The sequence below is a fragment of the Carassius gibelio genome, chromosome A5, assembly GCF_023724105.1.
Source record: "Carassius gibelio isolate Cgi1373 ecotype wild population from Czech Republic chromosome A5, carGib1.2-hapl.c, whole genome shotgun sequence".
NCBI classification, from domain to species: Eukaryota; Metazoa; Chordata; class Actinopteri; order Cypriniformes; family Cyprinidae; genus Carassius; species Carassius gibelio.
The window spans coordinates 17,207,545-17,217,794 of NC_068375.1; the positions used below are offsets into that span (position 1 = coordinate 17,207,545).

At 37.4% G+C, this 10,250-nt stretch overlaps 1 protein-coding gene across 3 annotated transcripts; it reads right to left on the reverse strand.

Annotated features, from left to right (window-relative positions):
• Nucleotides 1-444: 444 nt before the first annotated feature.
• LOC127998732 (ubiquitin-associated domain-containing protein 1) lies at nucleotides 445-9,126 on the reverse strand. Of its 3 annotated transcripts, none has more exons than XM_052592131.1 (10): nucleotides 8,998-9,126; nucleotides 7,683-7,803; nucleotides 6,935-7,008; nucleotides 6,715-6,822; nucleotides 6,517-6,619; nucleotides 6,075-6,183; nucleotides 5,024-5,282; nucleotides 4,405-4,491; nucleotides 4,086-4,224; nucleotides 445-3,069 (listed from the first exon to the last, which is right to left on the reverse strand). In XM_052592131.1, exons 1-10 carry the CDS (start codon nucleotides 9,109-9,111, stop codon nucleotides 2,954-2,956), a joined length of 1,230 nt encoding a protein of 409 aa, XP_052448091.1. In that variant the 5' UTR covers nucleotides 9,112-9,126; the 3' UTR covers nucleotides 445-2,953. The 3 variants fall into 3 exon arrangements, with proteins under 3 accessions (XP_052448091.1, XP_052448092.1, XP_052448093.1); XM_052592132.1 differs by having other exon boundaries at nucleotides 8,638-9,070; XM_052592133.1 differs by lacking the exon at nucleotides 8,998-9,126 and adding an exon at nucleotides 8,340-8,780.
• Between the last annotated feature and the right edge of the window lie 1,124 nt (nucleotides 9,127-10,250).

Genomic DNA, 10,250 nt, shown 5'->3' on the forward strand with positions numbered 1-10,250 from the left:
TGTGTGTGTGCATTATTCTGTTGGGATTTGTCTCTACTAAATTTGCACATGTAAACTTTGTAATATTTGCTCTTGCACTCTTCTTTGCAGCGCTGCTTGAGTTCAGTTCAATTTGATGGTAAGTGTTTGTGGACTGCAGTCTTCAGGTCACTCCACAGATCTTCAGTACATACAGTCTGACAAGTGCAATACTAAAGGATGCACAGTGCGAGTCGGGCTTTAGTGACTGTTTTTTGTTGTCTGACATGTTGGTGTTATCTTTTACTTGGATGTTACTTGGAGCTAGTTAAAAAAAAAAAAAGTTTGTCTTCATTTCAGCCTGCAAAGCAACAACGTGATTATTTTAAAGAGGAGTGATACTTTTCAGCGTAGAAATAAGCTGTGAAAGATTTGAATTCTCCACAAGTGCTCATACTGAGAATAAAAACATTAATTAGAGAAAACTGGATTTTTAAAAAACTTTTTTTATTATGTCTCATGAAAGGCTTTTCAACAAATGGAGAAAAGTTACATTTCAGCTCTGAGACTGTAGGGTCTCTATGTGAAACTGACCTTGTAGACAAACCAAGGACACAAAAGTAAAATGGAAACAAGAGCAACAAACCTTCACAATATTTCATCATAATTTCTGTTACCTGATAACCTTTTTGAAATGAAGGATACAAAATCTGTAACCTAGCATTTGATCACTGATCATTTTAAGGTTTTCAGCACACTGGTGTTAGGAAAATGAAACTTCAACCATATAAGCAGTACCATAAATTAATGAACACCAAACTTTTTAAAATACTGAAATAACTTTCAACTTTACAGAGCTCACCCATGATGAAACCAAAATTTGATTCCAGATCAAAAATAACATATGATATGAAAGTGCACATCAATTACTCAATACTACAAATGCAGCATGATACTGAAACCTGTTGTTTTTCTGTTGAGGCAACAAAAAAAAAATGAATTGCATAGAAGCCTGTTCTCTCTAGTCCCCCAAAACAATACAAGCTACATTTCTTCAGACCAAAAACTTGTTCTCAAGACAATGAAGGAGATGGTCTGGATTCAAATGCTGAATGTGTTAAACATAACCCTTAAGTACATCTGAAGCCACTCAGACAGTGAAATGAACATGACATACCATTTAATATGCTCGGTCTTCTAAAACGATATTATAATGACATAATCTCTCAAGGGATGATTTCATGATTGATTATATTTGGCCTGAAAATAAATATCACACGAGGATAGTAAGTTTTCGTTTGAAGTGTAAGCTTTCAGATATATTCATAGTGTTCTCTGATAATGCAATCACTAATCTACTGTTATTTGCATTGATAAAGTAGGCATTAGCAGATATTTGCCCAATATGGCTAAGAAACCCCTGAGCACATACTTCACACCAACACGATTCAAATATTGAATGGAAACACTCCACGCTTGGCCAAAAAAAAACAACAACAACACCACCACATATTTCACCCTCTACTTTACACAATTATCAATGGATCTACAATTAGTGTTTGCTATGACCACATTTTTTATAATATATCTATCTGATACAAAAAAAAAAAAAAAAACATATCAAAACCATACAAATAACGTTATTCAACTTAAGTCTTACTGAAAACGTACTAATTTCTTCCTGAAATCCCAGCACAGGTATTTGAAACAGAGCATACAAATATAGGTCTCCACAGCAAACAATGCTTCAATTTCAATCCAAGCATTTCAAATAAAAGATTACATGTTGTGTGCAATGAATGCTGTCTAAATTTCCCATGCAAACTACTAAGTGCATTGTAAAAAGTGACATAAGATAACTGTGATGACACTGACAGCACATTTATTTCATCATTATTATTAAACACAACCAACTTGAGCAAACATACCATGTAAAAGAACCAGTCCATAAAAGAAAAGTCATTTTATTTGAGTTGGTACAAACTAAAGTCTGTCCAGCCTCCTGTAAGCCTCACATTACACGTGTGCAGGGATGCGAGCGAGATCATGATGATAGTGGACAAATGTACTGTAATACTTGAAAACCCCTGATGCAGGAGCTACTGGAAAAAAACCAGTACTCGATTATACCATCTTTGTTCTAAACTGACTTGTGTCTATTTGAACAGATTATATCTGAATAGATCAGAAGAATGAAAGAGATGAGGGGATCAGGTTCAATTTCAATATCCGTCACTTATCTATGTCTGTAAGGGGCTGCAGATTGCTATTGTGTCATCACATCATCACAGAAATGTCTGTAGTTTTAATGAAACCACAAAGCTTGAATAATCTTCAAATGAGGAGTTGCCAAAAACTGCTGGTGCTTGCATGGCTTTCCCTAAATCGTACGTAGGTTCACTGGATGTTTTTGGAAGAAACTTATAATCGAATACATAAAAGGATTTCATTTTTGAACCGATAATAAAAATAACTGAACACACACTGTTCATCTCCCTGTAGAAACAATATGACAAATGTACCATGTGAAGTGTTAAATAATTAATCAGGTTGTAATTTGATCTTTGAGCACACCAAATAAAAAAAAAACAGGACATTTTTTTTTTTTTTGATGTCCAATTGAACAAATATATAGAGAAATTATATAAAATAATGTGCTTACTATAATTAAAAACAGATCTTATTAAAACATAAAAAACCAAATAATGAAGTTAGCTATTTATCATTAAGCTACTGCTTACATTGTATTTGTACAAGTGTTGTGTAGTTATAGATAAATAGATATTTTGCTCTGTATAACATGATGTGAAAATGTCATCATCGTATGTTTACATTCATCTTCAGGACTTCTCCACTTAAAACAGTTAGTTTTGCCACATACACGCGCACATGCACACACATAACCTACACACACACACACACACACACACACACTGATTGACCTTTTTCTCTAAGCTAGACTGTGGTTCTGGCCGCTCCACAGGTGAGGTGTGCTTTACGTGCGGTTGAGTGTCTGGAAGATTCTGGAGATCTGGAGCATGACGGGGCCTGTCTCAGGATCATTCATCCACTGCGTGCTGTTCAGCGGGTTCTCCAGCATGTCCTCAAACGCTGTAAAGCCAAGAAAAACATGTCTCAGCCACATTAGACCAGCAACTGACACACACTGGACTGAAAATACAGTTCATACAAAATCTACTTGCAAATACAGTTTAGTCTGTTTCAACAGTGGTCTTGAACTCCAATGCAAAACATATTTAATAACCCTAAAAAACGCACACATTAAATATGATAACAAATAAAATAAGAAATATTTACGAGTCCTGGTTATTGCACATGGTTATTGGTTCTATTCCCAGAACACATACTGACAATAATTGCATGCTTGGCTTGAGAGAAGTCACTTATGCTCACCAAGGTCGCATTTATTCAACATTTTTCAAAACTTTCAGCCATTAGTGTAAATAAAATAATAATCATATATATTAAATACAACATCCCACCAGTTGTGTGTGGTAATGGAGGTAAAAAAAAGAAAGAAAATATATTAAAATATTACATTATCAATAAGCGAATTATTACACAGTGTAGTAGACACTTTAAAGTTCAAGTCAGCTTAGCAAATGGGGCAACCAGATAAAATGTGAAAATTTACATTTGAAAATTAGACTTCCAAGATTAAATCCTTTTTGTAACCCTGGCTAGAAGGAAGGCAACTTCCAAGCAAGTCCAAGATAATTCTGGATATTGTGAAAACCCTGGTGACAAAAGATGAAAGGCTTTGGGAGTAACTGCTGTGGTCTGATGAAGTGAAGATTGAGCTCTATGGCCTGAAAGCAAAGTTTTGTATTTATCACAAACCACACAGAGCCCAACACCCAGATAAGGTCAAGCATGGTGCTGGCTGCATTATTAATCTGGGTTACTGTTCAACTGGAAGTGGAAAACTCACAGGCATAACAGGCCAAATGATAGAATCAAATAAACACTTGAAAACCTTGAAATAACATATTTTGCTCAGCCAGAAATGTACTTTTCCAACAGAAAAGTAGAAAAAACAGCAGAAACAATCATATATTTGACTGTTTTTAAGGACCCTTGAGTATACAGGGGGGAGAAAAACTCACCAAGAAGAGTCTTGGGGTTTGTGAGACCAAGCTGTACGACGGGATTCTCCAGAATGGCCTGAAACAGGGGACTGCTGGTATCAATGCCCTTGTCCAGATCCTCAGGGGTGGGCTTTCTGTCACCCAGCAGCCATTCACACTGTTTGGGAATAGAAGTTACAAAACAAGGATATGGAATAAAAATCTGATCTTAATAAATGCTGTTTAACTCAACAAAACAAAAATATCTTACAGAACACCAAAAAGCTCATTTAATCTTAATCGATTGTTGAAATAACTCAATATACATGATTTTATGATCCTGTGAATGTTTACATACAGCTGCACCCTGTTGATTATTATTGACGCGGAGGGCATCAATCACCTCCTTCTCATCGAAGCCCATCTCCATCAGAGCAAGCACTGCCTGCACACAAACAGAGATACGAGATGATGCATCTAAAAAGATTCCACAGCAAGACAGAAGTAGCTATTTTATGTGAATTACTGCAGGATTTTACAACAAAAATAAATTTTATAGTGGCATTTGCCTGTGGAAAAAGTCACTTTTCATGAGTGATTTAATGGTTTTTAGCTTGTTGCTATCAGTCATTGTAAAACGTAAAAAAAAGTTTTTGTATATATAAAAAAAAAAAAGATAAATAAATTAAAATATAAATACATGAATACTGTAAAAAAAAAAGGTTTATGGCATCAAGCTGATGGTCATTTCTATGGTAAATTAACCAAACTGAAGAAATGGATTTGTTTTCATTCAAATTGTATTGTCCTACATAGCTTTGGGCAAAATAAAATAAAAAACAGCAGAAACGCATTTATTCAATCTGAATCTGGCTAAACCACTGAAGCTATTATAACAGTATGTCAGTGTCATCATGTTTGAGTTTAAAAATGAGCTCTTCTTCTCCTGTTTCTCCCGACACCCACATGACACTGACCTGTGAGTCAGGCCTGAACTCTCGTTTCCTTCTGATCCGTTTGAAGATCTCCGTCAGTTCATCTTGTTTGGCCTCTTCTAGGCTAGCCTGGGATGACAGACGGGCCCGGGCTCCTGAAGCAGAGGCAGAGGGAGCTGGGGCAGGAGCAGGGGCCGCAGCGGCCGGCACCCCTGGGCTGTCCTGTCCAGGGAGAGGCGTGTCAACCATGGGGTCATCCACATGCTCAATCAGCCATTCCATAGCCTGGGTCACAGACATGCTGCAGAAAGAGTGATTAGTTATTAATGACCTTTATTTAATCAAGTGTGAGTTGGGTCACTTACATTAATAATGCACCAAAACATCATGTCTGCTCATTTGATTATTCTTATTTAGAAATATTTTACCACATGTTCATGTAACAACTGAATTGACACTTAAAGGGTGTACTAAGTAAATTTGTTTGTTTACAGTATGTTCCACAGACCAATAGTCTTGGACTGTACACTGCCACCCAGAAATGCACTATTCACAGCCACATTTGTTAACTATGAACTGACCAGGAACCCTACAGTTCAAAATTTGCGATCAGTAAGATTTAAGACACTGAAGACTGGAGTAATAAAAAAAAACAATTATTTTAAATTGTACTAATATAATCACAATGTTACTGTTTTACTGCAGTTTTCATCAAATAAACGCAGCCTTTGTGAGCATTAGAGACTTCTTTCAAAAACATGACCTCAAACATTTAAACAGTGTTGCAGTCAACAACTGAAAGTGTCTATTAATGAGAATATCACAAAAACAATATAGAAGTTACATACAGCTGGTCAACCTCATATAGAATAACATTACTTTTGGAAAAAATAAATAATTTGTTTTCCCTTTAAAGGAGTAGTTCACTTCCAGGATGGAAATTCTGTCATCTTTTACTAATTTTAATATCTTCTTCTTGTGTTCAATAGAAGAAAGAAACTCATACAGCTTTGGAACAAGTGGAGGTGAGTAAAAAATGACTGAATTTTCATCCACTTTTGATTATTTAAGAAAAAAAAGTGAGAGTACTCACTGGTTTAAGCGTAGAGCCTTCACAGCACGACTCTCAGGGAAACCCATCTCAGTCAGCTGCTGCAGGGCCGCTTCATCCACACCATCCTCCTCATCCTCATCCAGCATGGCTGCCAGAGAGGTAAGACACCAAGAATAACCATTCACCATCATTTGCTAAGAGAGCAAAATCATATATACACCTGCACACTGACCAGTCAGACATGTCCTGTGAGAACGGTATTGAGTGGTTATCAGAGATCAAAAATAAAGCAGCTTAATAATTATCTCTTAAGAAAATTACTGTGGCAGTACTATTGTACAGCAATATTACTCTATGGTACTTTAATAAGAAGTCAGATTAATTAATAATATGTCAGAAAAACCTATGGTAGATGGTAATTAATTGTTTCACCAAGGCTTAAATTGATTTAAATCCATTCTGGTCTCTATCCATAGCTTACCATTGGCCTTTTTGAAGAGCTCAACAGCATCTGGATTCATAGCCAGCAGCTTCTGAGCCACCTCAATAAGTGAGACCAGAATCTTCCTCAGCTCTGTTTGAAACTGAAGGAGACAAAAGAAATTAGGAAAATGGAAACATTATATTCTGAACCACTGCAATGCAGAAAGGTCTAACTGTATGAACTGCAAGCACCCACATCTCTGATACTGTGTTGAGTTACAGTGCGGTCAGTGTTGCGAGTGGTCAGGTTTGCTGTGGCTTTGAGGATGGCGTCCTTGTCTGGCGCTTTGCTCTCTTGCTTCTTCTGCCAACAAGCACAGACACTGTTCAGTTTTGCAGAATCACAGAGCTTAGAGGTGTAATGCATAGCATTAATTAAGAAGAGTTCACCCAAAAAGAAAATGGTCACCAGATACCTTCTCTTCAGAAGATATGTCAGTCATTTTTGGCGGAGCCTGCGGAGGTCTTTTCTTTATCAATAATAAGCAGTCTAGAAAATAAACAAAAATGAATGAGGATTCATGTCTGTCAGAATCTGATTTTAAATACAAAGAAAATATGCAAACCATGACTACACTCTAGATCAGTGGTCCTTAACCAGGAATGGGACTGAATAGAGGGCCTTAGCAAAAAAAAAAAAAAAAAGGGCCCTCAAGATGACTTAAATGATTAAAATTCAGCATGAAAGGAAATTGCGTTCATCTTTTTCTTTATTGTGATGTATATATCTGAGAGGAATGGCTTCTCAAACAACAAAAAAGTTAATGTATTTGATTAAAGATTACAAGATCACACACACACACACACAAAAATGTGAATGGATAAATAAATAATAAACACTTAAAAAGAAGAAAATTGTCCATTTTAATTTAATGGTGAATGGAGACAAAAAAAGTATTTAAGAACAACTAAAACAATAAAAAATATATATATATATTTCTTAGTTCAATTCACTCCCTCAACAAAATGTATTTTTAAAATATTCAATCTGGTAGATATTGCGAGAACAAACAATTAAAAAAAAATACTTATCCTTAATCCTTACCCAGTAAAGTAACAAACTGGAAAAAATCATGGGGGCCTTTTTGAATATTGTCATGAAAAACGCAGGGCCTTAGAGTCAAAAATGTTTAAACCACCAGATGAACCAGAAAGTTTGAATACCTTTGTCTTTAAGATTTTCCTCAGCAACAGTTTTGGATTCGGTGAGAATTCTTTCAGTGGCAGCATGAATGAGTTTGTGATGTGTAAGAGTTTTAGGATCCTCTAGACTTCCATGGACACACTGTAAGAGAAGAAGAACACAAATTAAGTGTATTTAACTACTATGTACTGACGTTTAATTATATAATAAATTTTTACGCACATACATGTACCGATATTTGAAAAATACCAGCATGTAGAAACACATACTACAGAAATACACTGTCGCCCCTACACTTACACCACAACCCACCTTTAACCCTAACTAAATCCCACCTCAGCAGCAGCTAAATTTACAGTGGAGTCCAGTACTGTGGTAGTACTATGGTACACTTGGCAATGATTGCTACCATGTTACCTGGTACTGCATAATTAATGTATGCTGCTCTTTACATGATACTCTCCGAGGCACTTCGAAGAACACCACGGTATTGTCATTATAGAAGTCCATAAAACTTGATAGAATTGTGACATTATGTCATCAAGCACAGGGTAATGCCATGGTACTTTTCAGCCTGAATTGCACCTTTTAGCTAGAACATGTCTTGACTTACAGTCAAGTGATTGCAAACACATTCACAACCTTAAAGCCATTAAGTGTGCAAAACAAATCCTCACAGAAAACATGAATGGGTGTCAAGGTGAGTTGAGCTGCACGGATCTGAGTACCTGACAGATACATTGTGAACAGAAAAAGGCTGTCAACAAGTTAATGTCAGTTCTACACTGTAAACCAAGCAGGGTAGTTACAGTACAGTCACAGAGATGGAGGTGACTGTCCAGCTTGCTAAATTATAAATAGCACCGTCGACTCGTCTGCTAGTTACTAAAAATACTTGGCAATGACTCTGAGAATCCAGCGGGCCTGTCCTGTCCGGGTCGGCTAACAATGCCAGCTAACCGATGGCAGACCTACATGCTTTAAGCACTTCTCCTTGAGTTTCTCTATAGTGGTGTCTTCCGTGACTTCCTCCAGCCACTCGGTACCCTCCATTGTACAGACATGGACTTTCAAGACTTTGCCTACAAAGATCTTCTCTTCCTGAACAAACATTGTAGCAGCAACAGTGACGGCGGCGGCAGGACCGCAGCGCTCCCCGCTGAAGACGCTCCGCGAGCCCGCTGTCTACAGTCAGGAAAGCGCCCTTTTCCCCGCTTAAACCTGCCCTGACAACAGATACGAGCTCATTCGATCATTTTTAGGCCGGACGATCTGTTCTGCGCGCCCGCTCAGTAGCACTGATATATTTTCGACGGGACGGATAGATTGCCTCACTCGCAGCTGCAGCAGGGACTCTGGCTCTGTTGACACCTGCGGTGCGAGAGCGACGGTACGGTGCAGCGGTGCGCATGCGTGAGGTCGCGGACTGTGATTGGCGGAAGTACGCATGCAGTCAGACGCGTCGTCCTGCAAACTCTCAAAACAGCCTCGGATGGGAGCGGCGATGCCTAAAGCTGGAGCACAGCTCTGCTGTTGAAAACAACAGTACTTTAAGAAAAGCATACCAAAAATTCAGATTCCTGTAAAACTTTCTGTCGCCCAGCCGCTTCCAGTTATCTACCGACCTACAGGACGCTTAAAAACAGTGTGATTCCCGTATAATACTACAATTTAAGTAAATGTCAAATTGTGATTATAAACCACATATAAGAAAACTGACTGTAACTGACACAGACAATAATTTAGAAAGAAAGAAAGAAAGAAAGAAAGTGAATAATGTAAACGTTAATGTAACTCCTAATTTTTTTCCAAAAAGTTGTAAAATAAATGTTCTTGTTTACTTGAGTGTATGCTTTACGCTTATACATGTGAAGTTTCATAAGTTAATCAATATTATTTGCATTCAGGTAAAATAATAATTAAAGAGTCCGTTTTTAATGCTGCATTATTTGTGTATTCAGGTTTGCAAATTTCGTTAATTCGTGTTGAATTTACATAACAATGTAAAATGTCGACAAGGTCATTAAAATTCCATTATTAGTTATTATTTAAAAAGCATTTCCAATAACTAAACACCAGCCATCAGGGGCGTAGCACCAAATTTTGGGCCCTGGGTACAAACCATCTTGCTGGGCCCCCTTACCAAATACCATAGTGATACCAATGGGTGGGATATTTTGAAGAAAGTCGGTAACCAAACGACTGATGGACCCCATTGACTTCCATAGTAGGAAAAAAAAAATACTATGGAAGTCAATGAGGACCAGCAACTGTTTAATTGCCAACCTTCTTTAAATTATCTTCTTTTGTGTTTAGCAGGAGAAAGGAAACCATACAGGTTTGGAACAACTTGAGGGAGAGTAAATGATGACAGAATTTTCATTTTTGGGTGAACTGCCCCTTTAAAGTTTAAATGTGTACAATAACAATGTACCCATTTTGCTTATTTCCTCTTAACACTTAATTACTAATTACCAAGTGTTAAAACAGGCAATTCCGCTAAAAGCTCACCTTGTCTCACTGTCACATCCACCTCACTGTCACTGCTTTCACCTGGCCATGATGAGGGGCCTGCTGCTGCAGGGTCT

What these genes read in the sequence shown, in the direction of transcription:
- LOC127998732 (XM_052592132.1), bottom strand. Translation starts at nt 8,775, where the DNA reads ATGTTTGTTCAGGAAGAGAAGATCTTTGTAGGCAAAGTCTTGAAAGTC. An exon ending in GGAAAATCTTAAAGACAAAG is followed by an intron (nt 7,009 to 7,682) that starts GTATTCAAACTT and finishes TTTATTTTCTAG; the next exon opens with ACTGCTTATTATTGATAAAG. An exon ending in AAGGCTCTACGCTTAAACCA is followed by an intron (nt 5,283 to 6,074) that starts GTGAGTACTCTC and finishes CTCTTTCTGCAG; the next exon opens with CATGTCTGTGACCCAGGCTA.